The sequence below is a fragment of the Vigna unguiculata genome, chromosome 5 (genome assembly GCF_004118075.2).
Source record: "Vigna unguiculata cultivar IT97K-499-35 chromosome 5, ASM411807v1, whole genome shotgun sequence".
Lineage (NCBI taxonomy): Eukaryota > Viridiplantae > Streptophyta > Magnoliopsida > Fabales > Fabaceae > Vigna > Vigna unguiculata.
In genome coordinates, this window is record NC_040283.1 from 3,561,030 (window position 1) to 3,580,772 (window position 19,743).

At 28.1% G+C, this 19,743-nt stretch overlaps 1 protein-coding gene across 1 annotated transcript; it reads left to right on the plus strand.

The window, feature by feature from the left end:
* Positions 1-5,754: 5,754 nt before the first annotated feature.
* On the plus strand, positions 5,755-7,915 carry LOC114185714 (transcription factor PRE6-like). Its single transcript, XM_028073592.1, has 2 exons — positions 5,755-6,278; positions 7,378-7,915. Exons 1-2 carry the CDS (start codon positions 6,156-6,158, stop codon positions 7,531-7,533), a joined length of 279 nt encoding a protein of 92 aa, XP_027929393.1. The 5' UTR covers positions 5,755-6,155; the 3' UTR covers positions 7,534-7,915.
* The last annotated feature ends 11,828 nt before the right edge of the window (positions 7,916-19,743 follow it).

A 19,743-nucleotide genomic window follows, 5' to 3' on the forward strand; every position in this document is an offset into this window, starting at 1 on the left:
ATTTTTTATTTTATTCGTTTATTTTTATTAAACATGAAAGCATTTCATAATTTTATTTAAGTTCTTTTTATTAACACCGATCAAACCAAACCAACGTAAATTAAACTACTATTTAAAATGGATTTTATTTATTAGATAAAAAAAATTATAACAAAAACGAATTAGTCTTGATTTGACCAACGAAAAAGTGTTTTATAAAGATTAACTAAAAATTAGTGATAAAGCATAGTTGGCTTTAAAAGTTCTACTCTAATAAATTAGCATCCCTAATTTTACACCCGCATGTCCATTTGACCAAATCCAACATAAATAAATTGGGATTTACTATAATAAGTCTTAAGAATATAATTTATAAGAATGCTATTTTTTTTCTTCATAATTTATCAAGAAAATAAAATAAATCTTTTATGTGAAACACCACTTTTGTGTGGTCATTGTTTCATAAAAAAAATAATTAAACATATTATTTATTAAAATGATGATTCAATACTGATATTGTCAAGACTCGTACATCCTTCTTAAAGAAAAAATAAAAATGATAAAGAAAATTCATAAGAGAATATTTCATTAGAAGTAAATCATTATTATTATATTTTATATTTTAATAAGTAATTAGTTATGTTTAATTATAATTTCACACTTATGGTTAATTTTTTTAACCAGTACAACAACATCCATTCATTTAAGAAGATTAGGAAAATCATAATTGCAAGATCTGATTATTAAGCACATGTCAACCAAAGTTTCTATTGACATAGACCCCAAAGAGGCTCCAAAGCACAATCTTTTGATGGTTGTCAACTATTTAGGATTTTATCACAATTGAAAATACATTTTAGTACATGATCGGGATTATATGAAGAATTAGACAAAAATATGATCTAATAAGATATTTTGGTAGGTCCATATTGAATGCAAATTAATTTTATTCTATTCAATTTATTTTGTACATAAATTTTGAGTTTGAGAGTTCAAACTCAATAGGAGAAAAATATTTTCACACGTGACTATAAAATAGAGACGATCGATTGAGGTAAGTTTGACTGACGATATAATACCTTCTCTCAAAATATAAGACCACTAATTAATTTGATAATTTTTATTGCCACATTTATTTTAGTGTAATTAATAAACGTTGATACTTTTTTCTATTACTAGATAGAGTTTCTGTGAGATGCAAGGAAAATATTATATTCAAGAATTTTTTTAGTATAATAATATTGTTTATGAAGATGATAATGAAATAGTTTTACTTGAATATGAATATTACTAATAGCATATACGTTCTAGATAAGATATGTCGATAGAAAATTTATAGAAATTGTATACTTGTAATCATAACAAAATCTACTATCGATTTCACAAAAGAAAAATAATAATTCAATTTTCTACTAACAAAGCATATGCAAAAACATTTATGAAACTAACTTAGAGTTAACTTTTTTCAAAAAATTGTATTCACTACGAGATATGAAAGTTGTGTATCATCCAAGTGAAATAATCGAAATGGGTTGACAGCATTTCCTCGAGATAAAGTGGAAAATTAAAAAACGTAAAAATTAATATCGTGTGCTAATATTATTTAATATTTTTTTATTTAAATTTGTTTTTAAAAAATATTTCAGATATATGTTTCTGTTTTAAAAATTAGTTATTATTTTATATTAATATTGAGAGCGTGTAAATATTTTATATAATTGATATTTTCTTACATTTTACTTTATATATAAAGTATATCAATGAAATACAACAATTATATAAGATATATTAATAAAATATAATAACAAGTTCGTTCATACAATATATTTCATGTATGCTTCATATATTTTATATCTTTCATATTTCTAAAAGTCTTAAAAAATCATTATATCACTTCTTCTATAAACTTTATAAAATGACAAATCTAAGGTAGGGAAATGACCAAACGTAAGTAGAAGAGAGAAAAATCATAGATTATATTCTATTTAATCTACATGTCTATAGATAAAGCCAAACATTTTCATTAACAATTTTTCTTTTTCATCTTTATATAAATATCTCCACACTTATATTTTTTATTCATGGTCATCTCTTTCATACAAACTAAAATTTTGATGCATTAATTCTCTTTTCCTCATTTTTTTATTCATGTTCATCTTCTTTATCCACTTCAATTTTTTTTCTTTTATTTTGTTATTTATGTTTTATATTTCTTGAAAATCTAGATGTTCAATGAACAATTTTTTTTTTAAATTACCGTTAATATATGTAATTTGTTGATGGTTTTATTTGACTATATATTGTCCGTAAGTTTAAGGAGCACTTTAGTCCAATATAAGTGTTTTACTAGTTGTATTTTGTGGACAACAAAATACTAATTAATATTTTGTTGGTAACTTTGTATGAGTAAATTATGCTACGTGCTAATGTTTTTTATTGTACAACTTTGGTGTAGCTTGTTACATTGTCATAAATTTTGTAATGAATTTTGCTAGTGTGGCATTGACAAGCTAGCATGAGCACTTTACGCTTTGTCATCACCCAATCTAAGCACCATAGTCACTGCGTTTCTCCTATCAACCGACAATTCTAAGAACAACACCACATAATTATCATGGATCATAAACCGAGAGCACACAGTTCAGTCATGAACCACAAACATCTCTGATTGTCATGCACAATTTAACTTCATCATTCAATACTCACCACCAAACTACACCTTGAAAAGACCAATGAAAATCACATGATCCAGCATCTAAACACATTGAACCAGATTCATGCCACACCAACTTTAATGAACCTGATACTCCATCACTGTGCCATGTGCATGCTAAACATCTGCCACTTAAGCATCATCATCCCTCTATCGTTTCAAACCTATCTACCACATTGTCACCTATAAGCAAGCATCAACTTAACGTAAGGTCCCTATTCTAGGTTATTCCTTCTTCTTCTCAAAGGTGAAATCAATTTGTTTTAGTGTTTTCACTAACTACCATGTACGTAAACATCTTTATTAAATGTGTCGTATCCGGTTTATTACATGTTTTTTGTTTGCGTATGCGATGTCCTTGTGGACTACATTTTTTCTGTTCAGAATATATTTCCTTTTATTTCAAGTAATAACTTCAGTGCACAATTTTTAAAATTTTTTCTCTTACACGTGTTTTGTTTTTTTTGTTTAATGGTTCACGACTTTTATATATATATATAAGTCTAATGTTTCTATCGTTAGATCAAAACTTATAATTATTAGTTAGGGGACAACTCTTTTTACTTAAAAGTTTAATAGTTATAGTGTTACCATTCAATTGTGATTTACTCTACTTAATTTCTGTTAAGGAATAATTGATGTCATCTGCAACAAATATGACTGGTAGAGCATTGGTCAGGAAAATCAATCAAGGAAAAAAAATTATAAAAGACTTTTGTATTATATGTTCATAATCCAAGTTATACTCTCCACCTTTATATTAATAATTAGAAAGGTGTAATTTCATATTTTGAATATTATACGACCAATACACATGTGAGAATGTTACGTGAATTCTCATGTCAAGATGTCACGTCATGAGCAATGTAACGCAACAAAATCTATTATTATAAAATTGACAATGCAGACTACTAACTTTAGCAAAAGTGTAATGGAGAAAACATATGGTAGGAAGAAGAGGTAGGTTGTAATTAAGTTGGGATTAGTGAAGTAATGGCGATTAAGAGAGATGGTTTAAGGAGAGAAATACTGAAAGAAATCCGTGAATGGTGTGGACAGCAATGTTTTGAAGTACAATCACATGGAATTCTGTGATTTGCGGAGAAAATTTTGATATAGCCCCTGAATGAGGAGCGTCAGTTTTCCATAATCACATGATCGTGCTCATAGAGACATATACATGACGGTCCACTTTGTTTACTTAAAAGCAAACACACTCTTATAATCACACTTGAGATCCAACCCAATTTGGAGGCAAGCACGGAACTCAAACCTGCGTTCTCTCTCCATATTCACAAAACTTCAAATACTCAAATCAACTATTTTTAATCTTATAACATCTTCTAAATTTTGGAGCAACCAAAATACATTATTTATTTATTTTTTCTTTTCAGAACAAAACTACTAGGGTATATATAATATATGCTCCACCCTCTTCATTTTTCAATACATATATATTACTTCAAATTATATTTACTCCTATACCTTCTATCAACTATTTCCTTTCCATGCTTTCTTTGAAGATTTTCTTTTATAATTACACCATCATAACTCAGTTTTCCTTGTTCCAACCCTCTCTTTTCTTCTCTTTGGATACTCTGGTTGAATCCAATCTTTTATGTTTTGCTAAAAAACGACATGTTTGCTTTAATAAAAGAGTACCATTATTGTCATAAGAAAAACGTTATCCCTTTTATTTATAATTTCTTTTACATGACATTTTTTATTATTAATTAAGAACGAGGGAAGAGAACACACTAATTGAACAGCCGACTTTGTCCTTTTCATATGGGTGTAGGTTATTTTGTTCAATATTTTAAAACATACCAGCAGAGTATAGATTGCTATTGCACCTGAGATTTTGGGAAAAAAAAAATTGTCCCAATTTTGAGAATTAAATATGAATAAAGAATAATAAATATAAGAAGTGAGCTGAGATAGTGTGTATAGATTATAGGAACACGTTCAAGATGTTCTCTGATTAACATACAATTTTCGTTTGATAATCTACCTATAAAAAGCTTAAACCTGAAATAGATGATTAGGTAAAACTCACATTAAAGCAAAGGTCAATTTAGGTTATGGAGGTAAGATTCCAATTGTAGTTAGGTAATGATGCAATTAATTAGAAACTATAGGTATTCTGCTAAAGTAAATTATATTTTAATCTCTCAAATTACAAAAGATTTCTGCAAAATACTATCTTTCAACATAAGTTACGAAGATTAAAATTTTAATTACATGCTCAAAGAATATAGCTTGGATCAAAGCAGGTTATTGAACTTGTTAGGTCAACCCACATAAACTACAAGAAAAATGGTGAGATGTACTAAATAATTTAATCCACCAATTCACCAAACCCGTAAAATTTTTTATATATTTTCAGTTTCAGAATTTGTGAAAGATTATTTTGAACTCAGGAGGATTGCCACACTTTATATGGAGTAAATCATACATGAGGTTCTTTGAATGAAATTGAATTACAATAGTCTATTATTATTAAGATGTCTTTCAGACAGATTTTTGTGAGTTAAATAGTGAACCCACCATTTTACCATTTGACAGACCAAAAACTCATTAATTCTTAATCGGGTGGGTTATATTATCTCTCAATTTTTTCCTTCTTCCCTCCCTTTGTAACTTAGGTGTTTAAACATTTTACTTTGATTGTTCAGTAGAATTCCTAGACATAAATTTACATTTTTTTTCCAACTATATCTTTGAGTAATTAAGATAATAAAGTAATAACTTTAATTTTCATAGATACCACGTCTTAGTGATAAGCGATCTCATGAAAGATCTTAATCATGGCCGCACTAGAAGCATAATTATACAAATCGGGGTAAGCTATAAAAAGATTAGATAAAAAATAGCACAGAATTAGTAAGCGGACAAAAAAAGTTTTGGATGTAAGTAAGAAGTAATGTATTAAATGAGAGTAGAAAATAATGAGAGTTTGCGAATGGGAGAATTGATCTAGAATGTTAATTTAATTATCTAAATTTCAAAGACTAACTATAAGCCTAGTCCAGTGGTTTCATTCAATCAATGTTTTCTTGACATCCAACATAGCTGTCTACGTTATTGTACTCTCTCTATCTATCTGCTGTCCCCATGGTCCTTCTCTTCCTTCATTATATCTCTCTCATCACTCTCTCCTCACACTCAAAACCTCCCTCGTATCCAACACTCTTCTCTCCTTCCTCCTACCCCTATATATCCCTTTCCCCTTCTTCCACTAACTCCATGTGTTTTATTTCCCACTTCCCAAACCAAAACCTTTCATTCTTTGCTTCCTTCTCCTTCCATTTCACCACCTAAAACTTATCATACACATACATAACCCCACACATACCTCTGCTTATATATATACCAGCAAAACTAGGCTGCCATAGCTTGCACTTTCAACAATTACATACATACACACACAACTTCACCAACCTCTAGCTACCAACCTAGCAACATGTCTAGCCGAAGATCCAGACAACATTCGGGGTCTACAAGGATCTCCGATGACCAAATCATCGACCTCGTTTCCAAATTGCGCCAACTTGTTCCTGAGATTCGCAGTAGGCGATCTGACAAGGTACACAACTCAATCTCTCACCTTAATTACTCACAAATGTAATGTAATGCGGCTCTACAAATAAAAATTACTTTTCAAGTATGAAACTTCTATATAACTATTCACCTCACAGTAAAAATCATGAAAAACCACATCTAGAGAGAGAACTACAGTAAATTAAAACTATAGAGCTCTAGCGTTTCAACTTCACGCATGCTGATAGAGATATATATTTATCTCTTATACAAAACACAGAAACAACTTGCTTATTTGTTTCTGTACATGTGAAGTGATAGAGTAGGATTATGCTACCGATCATAGTGGCATGTCTCGTGCTGAACATGTCACTTGTATTATAATAAACGAGGAGTCATGGATAGTCATAATTTGACCCGCATATTGAGGACCGAGTTCCAAACAATTCCAAAATCTATACAGATCCCTCAGACTTTAAAGCCTTCGCATTCACTCTATAAAATTATATTTGTAAAGATAACATATTTAAATATATACATATTATAATAATTTAATGCACACATTTCTTGGTCCATTTTACTGATTTTACTTTTATGCGCTATAGTTACATGCTCACTCGTTTTACTGTATTTCTGAAATAGTGTTACTTTATAATTCATAAAAGATGCGAGCAACAGTAACAACAATATTTTTCGAAAGATATTACGTTTGAACATGGTATAATTACTGTGAATTACTGTGAATAATATTTAACTTAACATTTATTTAAATGAAGTAAGTATTTAGCACAGTTACATATGTTGAAAAGGAAGAACAATCAAGCTTACGCCAAAACAACTCTGGCAGTAGCAGCAGTATATAGAAGTAATGCAGAAGTCCAGAAGTAGAAAAAAACCATAAAAAACGAGGAAAGTAGTCAAGTGGTTAATTTTGACCAACTCATGCATGAAACGAATCTTTCCGTATGGAGTGATTGGATGATATAGTAATAACAATTTGGTCAGATAGCATGTGTAGGAGTCTAATCTGTTTGTTCCTGCTGATTCAACGGAAGCAGTTTTAATTTCATGCAAAGTACGACATGTGTGTGTGATAAAGTAAGTGACTCGTAGGTAACCAAGATACTGACTTTTTTACAATGCAGGTTTCAGCGTCGAAGGTCCTACAAGAAACCTGCAACTACATCAGAAGCTTGCACAGAGAGGTGAGTGACTTGAGTGAGCGACTGTCTCAGTTGTTGACCACAATTGATGCTGATAGCGCTGAAGCTGGAATCATTAGGAGCCTACTTAATCAATAAGCCATGAGTGTTATGATTTTTTCATTCAAAGAGTGCTAATTATTATAAGAGTGTACTTCATTCTAGGTGTGCTGAGAGAGAGCCTGGGAGCTAGAGTGCAGTTTGAGGCTGTACCTCCCATATGGCAGGTAGGGCATTTCATAACCAGATCTTTTCTCTTTTGCCAATAAAATTTAAGTGCTTGTACCACCTACATATATGTATGTGCCTCTTTTTATGGATGGCCAAAATCTAGCACTTCCTTCACTTTATTAAACTTCTTACTAGTTATGTACTTTAATTTATATGGCTTCAGTCACCTAGAGAAGAAGTCAGGGTTGTAAGAGATGCATATTTGATGCAGAAAATATATTTATATATATAAATATTTTATGTTTGTTTATTCGGCTTCAATCTTATTTGTAGTATGAACTCGTGCTAAACACTACTCAATGTAACGGAAAGTTTGTTTATGTGGATAAAATTGTTAGTTAATGGAGGTTGTAACATGAACATTATGCAGACCGGTTTTAATTACATGGGATTGTGTCGGTAAAGTTGGGTTCAAGTTTCTATAATAAGACCTGAAAGTAATTGACGTGAGTGAGTGGTTTGGTCTAATTGGACGGTTGGTTAAATAATATAGAAATCCACACTTTTAGACTTTTAGCGTAGAGAAAGAGACACTTAATTCAGACAAATACCCTCAGAAAGTGTCTTGGTTTACAAGTGAAAAGTGAAAAAGTTTGGAATGTAGCGGATATATTCAAGGAAGCGTGCTCGATTTTCTTGCCCCCATTTTTTATGGTGCTATTTTCTTAGAACTATAGTTTTTTTCGTTGTTTGTTGTTGTTTTTCTTGTCATAGCGTGATTGTGGGAAGGTAACAACAACACTGTATGAGAGTGAAATGAATATTACCGTTGCAGAATATTCGACTCTCTTAAGATAGAGATGAAAATTGTAAATATAAGTATTAATGCTATAAATAATGTAAAAGGTGAAAACGACAACTCAAATATCGAAAAATGAGGTTGTTGGACGACTACGTTTCCTCTTAATGTTTGGATTTAAATCCTACTGTCCAATCAACATTATAAAACCAAAACGATACAATGCAATAAATTTTGAATGCTCTAGAAAAAATTACTAAAATATTTCCACCATTCTACTCAACTGAACGTTGCTTACACGACATTGAAGTGCTCTTTGCCATTGTGTTTGCGCTTCTTAATGAGATTCTTTCACTCTAATTAGGTTTTGAATAGAATTTGGGAATTTAAATATCAAATCTTTCTAAGTGTTTTGATGCACCGAAAATTTTAATTTTCAGTCAATTACATGTGTATGAGTTAAAACTTTAATTCTTTATAATGTAATTGAAATCTTAATTTATAAGTAGGAGTATACAACTAATTTTTAGTTGTTTCTCATGTAATCAAATGAAATAAAACAAATAAATTTTCTAATTTGAACAAAAATAATGCTTGTAAGCAAATATTTAATTATTTGAGTTACCTTGTGTAATTCGTCGAAATGCAATGACGGAATTGAATTGACAAGACTTTTCTTGTTTACCAAAAAATGGTTTAAAGTATTGGGTTTATATTTGTCACATATACGGGTTATGGTTATAGATATAATTATAGTCATAGTTATTTAGACACCACTTTTACACCAAAGCGGTCAGTCACTCCGAACTATCGGCTCGGCTTTGATACCACTGTTTATATATATTCTATGTCATATGGGTTATGGTTATAGTCATGGTTATTGTTATGGTCATTAAGAGATTTTGGTTCTATATGGTTATATGACATTAGTCTTACACATATAAAACCTTAGATATCACTTTTACACCAAAACCTTAAAGCAATGTTGTTGTAGGTCTTTATTCTTATATAGTGTTTAACTTTGTTTATTCTATCCAATGTGGGACTTTTGGACTCACAATTGGACTATTCCCAACATAAAGAGACGTATGTGTAAAAATTAAATAACATGACGAGATTATTGTTTGCATATAATCTTTTATAAAGAAAAAGTTAAACTTAACAAGAAAAATAGTTGATGATGAAAATGAATCATGTAAATTCAACAAAGAAAGCAAAAAGCTGAAGTTTGAATATATAAATAAATAGAAAAAAAACTATATATAAATTGATAAACTTAAAAAATTCAAACGAATAAAGGAAAGCATAAATGCGTCCGAAAATCAAATGCATTGAATTCAAAGAAAAAACAACAGATAAAAGAAAGGAGAACTTTGTTTTTAAAAGGGAAAATAAAGAAGAAATTAAATAAAGGAATAAATCAATATTCTTTTGCTATTCGTGTCAATTTGCATGCTGAAAGTAACCAACGTTAATAAACTTCCTTTATTATTCAAATCCAACGTCAAAACTCTTCATCACCTAACAGTTAGAACTGTTTTGAAATTATACTTCTTTTAACCTTGAATCTCGACTTGATTATTTAATTATTTGGATCAACACTTCAATTTGAAATGCCTTGAAGAAATCAAAATAAGCCAGTCAAAAATATATTCCAACACTTCAAAAATTTTATATATCGAGTACAACAAAATGTATATATATATATATATTATATATATATATATATATATATATATATATATATATATATATATATATATATATATATATATATATATTATATATATATATATATATTATATATATATATATATATATATATATATATATATATATATATATATATATATATATATATATATATATATGTAACCATTTGTAGAAGAAAGAATGGTTTGTACCAATTAAAAACTACATCAACAAAAAAATAGAGAGTAAGCATGTTATTGTTTTATAGGTGTAATTCCAGGATCACAATTATTCTTGGAAGTCGCAAATTAACTAGAGATAAAGTCAATTCATAATATATAAGTGGGTGCAATCCTCACTTTATAAGTCGATTTTGTGGGATTGAGTTAGACTTAAAGTTTACTTCTAACATGGTATCAGAGTCAAGTTAGAGTCTATCCTAACGAACTTTCTTGGACATTATGTTTCATCCGATATCGGATGTGCAATCCTCACCTTACAAACCGGTTTTGTGGGGTTGAGATAGACTTAAAACTCACTTCTAACCATTACCAAGAAACGATTTTGTTATTTGTCACCTAATCTTTTATATTTTTCGATGAAAATTGTCACAATCTGTTCACCATTCACATTACTCAACCACCCTTCCTAACAATTCATCTTCATCACTCTTCACCCGCCAATGCCATGTTCTTCTCCATTACAACATCACCAATTCGTTATCATGTTCGGTTCCATTAATTAACTTCACATTTTTGTTTCATCTCTGCTCTCACCGACACGACCAAGCTATCTTGGCCACCACCACCTCCACCACGACAGATTTTTTAAGATTTTCGACATTCTGATGTCCGATCATACATGTGCTCGTACCCTTACTTTTTTGTTTACAACACAATTATTGTCACGGATCCAACTCGGTGAAGTTAAGTTTTGATCTCTCAAAATATCATCCCAAATCCAATTCTCTTCAACTTTTTCTCATCATTCTTCATTCCCACCTTGTTATAAGCTTGCCGTCACCCGAGTGCACCACTACTAGACATCCTTTGAATCAATTCAGTGATTACCCAATTACCACAATCTCCCTTATTATTTTTTCTTCTAAAAGATATCGACTTAAACAACGATCAAATATTCATGTAGCTATGTAACGATTAGTTCTTAAATATTTCTCGATCTTGATGTGTACTTTGTTTGTCTTCATCATATATCATACACATACTTCTGTAATATATTACAAACTGTTATGTACATACTGTCGGTGCCTCATATTTTGTGTAACTTGTCGTCATACTAATAACATAAACTCACATATACTTAGTTTAATTTCTGCAAATATTATATTAATGAGAACCCGCCAAACACCTGGTGGTTATAAACCTTTCTTGTTTGAGGTGTACTTCGTGTTGTGAGACTTCAATATAATAACTTGGAGCATAAATATTACTATCATCATTTGATAATAATTTATTTGATGTTAAAAAAGTGAAATATCTATTTAAAAGGATTTACATGTCTTAAAGATGCCAATTATATATACTCAATAACGGATGATATAATAGTGATATAATAGGTTCAATAAACAATAAATATCGTTTGAGGTGTACTCATTTATATATATTATAAACTTTATTATTTTTAATTAATATAAAATTTATGAAAAACAAAGAAAAATAATTTTTTTTATTCAAACGTGTTAGGAATAATGCAAGTGTGAGTTAAAGTCCCACATTGGATAGAATAGACAAAGTTAAACACTATATAAGAATAAAGACACATAACATCATTGCTTTAAGGTTTTGAAGTTAAAGTGGTGTCAAAAGGTCTTATATATGTAAGACTAATGTTATATAATCATATGGCACAAATTATTTGGCTAGTTGAATAGAATATATAGGTTGTGACATTTAATGTTTTATTTATCGGTTTGAGAAGAAAGAAGGGGTGTGCATGTTGGAAGCAAGTTGCATGAAGTTGAAAGAAAACGGTAGGTTTGGTAATAAAAATGTGGAAATATTGTTTGGTGGAGATTGCGGGAAAGGGACTAAACGTTTTTGCGAGATCTGGTTGAGCCATATGATGAATACAGAGAGTTGATCCTTTGCAGTAGGAAAATGATACGTGAGAAGAAGGCTTTGTGGCCATTCATTGTAAACTCTGCCCAAATGGATGAACTATGTCAGTCAACAAATTTATATGTTTTGCTTCTACTACCACTCGTTTCTAAGGCTTTTCCCACAACAATTCAGAGTCAAATAATAACGGAAATTTTTAACATTCTGTACATGGATATTTAAATTTTAGTGAAACGTGTAACTATAATTTTGGCTCTTTATGCTCCTCTATTTATATCACCATCTTAACAAACTACCTCACTCTATATGGATATTCTTCTATATTATGGGGTTTAATAAGTAATTTTGAGATATTCTTCTATATATTTTTTATATTTAATTAAGTTTTAAGTTTTTATAAATTTTAATATTTTTAATTGATTTTTATTATTTATTTTTAGTTGATTGAGTAGTCATATTTTTTATTTATTTTTTAATTAAATTATTCTCATTTAATTTTTGTTTTAATTGAGTGACCCAATTGTTATCTTACTCTATCATTTAATTGTATGTCTTCACATGTTAATAATTATGAAATTTAATAATTGATATAAAATTGTGTCGAGCAAATGATTTTTATTTTACTTTTAATGTTTTTTAAATGACTTTAATGTATCACTTACCACTTATCCAACACATTTACATTAAAAATAATAAAAGTCAACTATTGTATTTTATTAATTATAATATCATTTTATATTTAATTGTAAAATTTCATATATATTTTTTTTAACATGCGCAAACAAATGATATGACAATATCTCTAATTAACAGAAAAATTAAACAACAATAACTCAACTGAAAAGTATTATAAAATTTAATATTTAATAAAATAGAAAATAAAATAGAATCCATTTAAAAATATTCAAATATATGAGAAATTTAAAATTTGATTAGTTTTTTATTTCTTAATATAAACATTATTATTCTATATCTATTTGAGTGTAATTTTATTTTTATATATCCGTCAGTAGTCAGAAATATTCGTCGGACAAAATTATTTTACTGAAGGAATCAGATTCAATAGCAAATATTTGTTATTTATTAAGTATTTTTTATAATAATATTTAAAAGCTTCCATTTTAAACAAAACGTCGGTAATATTTTTCTTAGTTACTAGAATTTACCAATTGTGAGTAAAAGATAAATATTCTAAATTGATATAAAGTGAATTAGCCTTGAGAATTTGGTCAGTTTATTTTATGAAATAAAATATTATTTAACATTCTACACATGTCAAAATAGGTTTAAAATTTGTAAGTTAATTCTATTTATTATGAATTTGAATTGAATTGATTAAAAAAAATTCTTTTTATATTTGAGTCAAATTGAATTTAACTTACTTAACCTTTTAAGTTAAACAAAATTAAGTGAGGTTGAATTTAAGTTGATTCATAATCTACAATCAACCATCCCTCGTTATTTTTTTAAGTATATTTTATTATAATTATTTATTACTTTTAATAAAGTATTTGCCGATTGACATTTTAAAAACTATAATATTATTTAATAAGGTTTGAATAATGGGATACATAATTTATTTGTTTGTCAAATTATAAGAATTGATATTTTAATTTTTAATTATTATCTTTTGGTGAAATAGATAAATATTTTAATTGTATTGTTACAAAAATGGCTAAATATGTTTTTAGTTTTTGCACTTAGTCACAAAATTGAAATTTGTCAATATCTCAAATTTGGATATATTTTGATCACGAAACTTTAAAAATTTTAAAATGATGGATATAATTTTTTTAACTCAAAGATATTAACTATTTTTTCTTTATGTGTTAAACAGTGTTCCAGATTATTTTTTTCTAAAAATAATCATTCAAATAAAATAAAAAATAGACAAATACTTGACAATATTTGCAATAGTAATAATATTGTTGTTGTTTACAAAATGGTATTCTGTGCGTTAATTAAATATGATTTAATTAGTTATAAGTAATTACAAGTTATAAGAAAAAAAGATTACGAACTTATGAGTTAAACAGTTTATTAATAAAACTTCGTATATTAAAATAAAATAATTAATTAGATGGTTTAAAATGCACTAATGGATATTAAAGAGAATTATATAGATAAACATTTAAAAGGAGAGCAACGTGGGGGAATTCAGATAAGATAAAAACTTTAAACATGCATATAAGAAAAAGAAATGAAAAATATATTAAGTAAAATATATTAAAATAAGAGAAATGAATGAAATTGTTTCATGAGGATTATGATTCGATGTTCTTTATAACCCAATATATTTACATTATAAGAAAATATTTAAATAATGATTATTTTTAGTTATAAAAATTTAATTATTATAACGACTAATTTAGATACTAATTTTATTATTAATAACTTTATTTATTATTTTTAATTATTTATAATTATAATAAAAAATATACATTAGAAGCTTTGTAATTATGCATAGCAATTCAAGATCGGTTATAGAGAAACTAATGTAATGTAAAACACGGTAGCAGTTTTGTAAATACTAAGAACTATATTAGATCGGTTGTAACAAAAATCGATGTAATATGTACATATTAGATTGGTTATAAAGGAAAATAATTTCATATGTGCATATTAGATCGGTTAAAATATGAATCGATCTAATAGACCAATCAATCTAATAAATCTTTTTTTGCCTTCTTTATTTTTGTGAAGTTCCTTCTCTTCTCACCAACCAAAAAAAAATCTATTTTCTCTCAGTTTTGAAGTTCCAAAACTTTCTCTTTCAATGCTACCCTTTCTCTTCTTCTTTCATCTTCATCTTCCTTCTTGATAAAGGATTCACATTTTGTTTTTCTCCAAGTAGTCGTTACTTTTTTTCTTTCATCGTTGGTAGTGATTTACTTGTCCGAGTTGTTGCGATGGTTACTGCATCATCACACCTATTGCGTCTCTGTTGTTTCGATTCCTTTGGTTGTTTTCGAAATTGTCATTACTGCTTTGCTCGTCACCACTTATGGGTTGCCCACTAATGACATTACTATGGTTGCCAATTGTTTCTCTGTTAGTTTCTGATATTAATATGCTTGTTGTTGGTGCTGATCTCCTTTCAACTGATAGTGTTGCGGTTGTCACCAATCTTGGTCCATTATCTCAACACCTAAGGGAATCGAGTTAGGGTTATACAAAAATCACTTTCAAAAATGTTTCTTTTTTTTCTTTTTAGTTAGATGTATTTGATCAGTTGTTTTAGAATTGATCTAATATGTCTTCAACATATTACATCGGTGCATATTAGATCAGTTACGAAACCTATCTACTATGCGCTCCAGAATCGATCTAATATACCTATTTTCCATTAGTATTTGTATAATTCATCCTTCTTTTGCAAAACTCAACTAATTCAAACAAATCTCATTGAAGCAATTCCCTCATTGACTTGTTAACAATAATAGTCAAACGTATTAAACCTTTGAAACAAACAATGTATATGGCTTGATCATGTTTCTAGTCTCTAATTTTGGATGTGAATTTAGAATTTGTTCATGTTTTAAACTTTCATATAACTTTAAAAATATGAATGAACATAGTTCTTGTAATCAAATGTTGTTAATCTTTTTACGTGCTAAACAGACAGAAAATGAGTTAGAATATGTCAAATGATGTAAATAACTCAAATAATAACCTAAAATGTCGCTTGACACGAAAAAAAAAATACAATTAGATTAAGAAGACTATATTTATTTATTTTTAAAGTTTTAGGACCAAATTGTATCAAAGTTTTAGACATGGACGAATGTCAATTTTGCACCAAAGTTTAGAGACTACAAATATATTTAACCCTCTGTATAGTCATAAAAATATGTCCTACTAAATATATTCTTAGAAAATTCTAACAAATGTTTATTTGGATTAAATATGATTTAGCCCTAAACTTTAATGTGAAGTTTGAATTTGGTTTTGTTCTAAACTTTGATATATTTTGATTCTATAATCATTCTTAATCAATTGCATTATTTTTTTATGCATCATATGATTTTTTAAGCTGACATTTTATTTATTTACATAATTTGATACATTCTAGTTCAAATGACAGTTTAACATGTAAAAGAAAAATAATGTCACTGAGTTAATAAAATTGTATCCATTTATTTTTAAAATTTATAAACATATCAAAATTTAAGACAAAAATGACTTTCAGTTTTCTATGTTTAAAAACTATGCACTTATTTAACCCTATATATTATCTATTTAAATACACATCAATTACATGAAATTAAAAAACAACAACAAAACACTGTAGCAAATCTTTTATTTTTATTAGTGTGCTAAGAAAAATCTTAAACCAGTAGAAAAAGAAGTTAGTTTTGAAAGGCAAAGTGAAAGTATATTTGATTTTGGGATTGTAAATGTTTGAAAGATTTTGGTGGTAATAATATAGGTGTGTGTAGGGTGTAGTATAGATTTCCAAAGAAGGTAGTTTAAGAGTGCGTGTGATTGCACAGTGGTAATTTAAGAGATCGTACAGACAAAGATGCAAGTGTGTATGTGAGTGTCAGAGTGAGTAATTGAAGAGACGTACAAACAATTGCATTGCAATTTCTTCTTCTCTTTCTCAACAAAACAAAACAACACAGACACTCTCACCTTGTTACATCATCTGTGTCCTCCACTGCACCATGGCTCCAACTTCGATGTGGTCCAATCATAACCCCAATTATTACACACATTACTTCTTTTCTTCTTCTCCATCATCTCATTCAAAATTTTCATTTTTGCTTTTCCTTTTTCTCAATTCCCTACAACTTCATTTTTTTATTTGGTGGTCAATGGCTTCTGCTGCGAAATCATGCAGATCTGTAAGATGAGAAAAGGTCGTGGTCAAAGTTCAGCAACTTTTTGTTTCTTCGTTAATTCATACATTAAAAATGTTCAAAACATGGACGTAGTTTTTATAGGCAATTCTTAAAAGCTGTCACATTCTTCCTTTATATTTTGTTGCAAGGATAGATTAGGTATCAGTTTGAATTGTCAAAACTCTTCTTTTTAAGAATAGCTACACTACGAAATGTACTTCATGTGCTTGTGAATGAGAAATTTGGTCGTGTCTGTGTACATATATTGCTTAAAATCAATTAAGCTTAAAACAGTGAAAAGCCTAATTTTAACCTAAAATTTTATTTTAGAAAGATATCAAGATGTCATACCTTGTACCTCAAAATCTTTGGATAATCATAGTAGTTACATTCAATTAACTATTTATGTGTTTATCTTTTTTCGTATTTGGTTAGATTGCAAAACTTAGATATTCATTGTTGTTTATAATGATTATTTGTGAATTCTTTTGAATTTTTATAATTAGTTACATTACGAGATGTGTGTGCTTAGTAATAAGGAAAGGTATAAATATCAATTTCATCATACATTAAAAACAAGAAGAAAAAATAGAGGTATGTTCCATTTCCAAGGCCAGTCCTTAGGAGCCCAAACTCCATTAAGGTTGATTTTTGTTATTTACACCCTAGTTTTTATAACTATACTTTCATTTTATTTTCTTTGTAAATATTTACATTGTTCCTAAGTGTACTAGCTAATAGGTCCTGTATTAAAATAACAATTGTCTTTAGGTTTTAGTCCATCAATATTTTTGGACTAACAAATCATGCAGTGATCCAAAAACATATTACGGTGCTGGACTATGTTTTATCACTCGGCCCAAATCAAAATTTAAAAGCCCAAAAGGTTTGTGTAGTTAATGTTGGTAACATTGTGGTTTCGGGGAAGTCGACTTGAGGAACAAAAGTAATGGTTGTTAAGTGATTTGAACCGTGTTTGGAATCTTCAAAAGAAAAAAGTTATTTCCACCTTTAAACCATATTTGAAATCGAAATTAAGTTATGCAAATATATACTGTCTGAATTTGTTTTAATATTAATAAAAAATATTTGAAGTGATATATATTCTTTGTAATAAACTTTAAGAACACGCCTCTAACTCAATTATATAAATAGTGATTATAAGTAAAAATATTTCGAGCAGGAATAACAAAATAATTTTTTTTATTAGTTCTAACGACATATTTCTCTTAATATAATTTTTATCATCTATTAAAAAGTACAAAGTCATAGATGAGACTCATTTTAAAATTTGTAATTTCTAATGAATTTCAAGCTTCTCGTGATGGTTTCAACAGCTTTGTAATTTTTTTTTTATTTAGTTCAATGTGAAAAATATATATTTTGGTAATTATAAATAAAATACATCATTGGTATGAATTTTCAAATGAAATAAACTTACAAGACAATTTTTTTATTGGACAATGGTATACAAATTCTTTGCATTGCCAATGCATAAATTACTTAAGCTTTTTTTATTAACATCTGTACTTTTTCTATGATATAAAATAGCATAATATGCAATTGTAGACTAAGAATACTATTAGTAATGGCTCTACAATGTATTCCCTCTAAATGCTCTTTCCATTATTTTAAATTTATTTAAAATTACATAACTATGTATGAAACTCATTATATATGAAGCAACATCTAAATTCTTCTATATAGTTTTTTTTTTTCAAAACTAACAAAATTGATTAAGTACTATATTAGTAAATTTGTTCAATTGTAGATAATTTATTTTATAATACATCTTTACTTCTCTACCAAATAATATTTAATATAATATTAGAAGTGGTACAAATTCACATAATGCTTTGTTTGGGAAAGATGTGAAGTTGCATTCATAAAGTACTCAATCTCTTTAAAAGTACGTTCTTTCTCAACCCTTTCTACATATTAAGTTAAAGATTTTTTAAATGACCTATAAAGTTTAAACTTAAACCGTGTGTACATATTTCAATAAAAAGTATATATAACTACTATATCGATATGCCACAACTCACAACATTCAAATAATCTTGCTTTAAGCACCAACTATATCACCACACTAAGCGTAAATGATATCTCCTGTCTTTTTTCAGTAATTCTCTCTAATTTATAGTGCTTTTTTCCACTTTATAACAAAGTGTGAAAGACATAGAAAAATAATATTTAATAATTTGTAATTGGTAATAATTAAAGATAACATGGGATGAAAACGTATATCGTTTTGTTGAATTTATCAACCAAGAAGTAGGGATTGTATAAATTTTTTTTCCAAAACCGTATTGAATTCCCCAAAGAAAAAATTAAATTCAAAAGGAAAAAAGGGTTTTACATTTTTGGATGAAAAAGGCATAACTTTTGCATTAAATAAAACTATTTCCTAAAGATAACTCCCAAAATGAAACGCAGCATAAAGCTATTATTTTACCACCCACTTCACTTTTGCATTAATCTTTGCAATCCACCAACCCTATCACTATAATCTAGAAGAATCAATGGCGCAAACTTTATCGCTCACGCTCTTAGATAGCAAAGTATGTATTACGCGCCAGTTGAATTAAAAAATACTATAATCTTTTTATTAACTTTTTGTTATGAAATAGTCTAAATAAATTATTTTCAATAATAATTTAGGGTATTCAATTAGTAATAAATTGATGGAATTTGTACACGTACTTACTTGCATGTGTTATCAACC

What these genes read in the sequence shown, in the direction of transcription:
- LOC114185714 (XM_028073592.1), top strand. Translation starts at nt 6,156, where the DNA reads ATGTCTAGCCGAAGATCCAGACAACATTCGGGGTCTACAAGGATCTCC. An exon ending in GCAGTAGGCGATCTGACAAG is followed by an intron (nt 6,279 to 7,377) that starts GTACACAACTCA and finishes TTTACAATGCAG; the next exon opens with GTTTCAGCGTCGAAGGTCCT.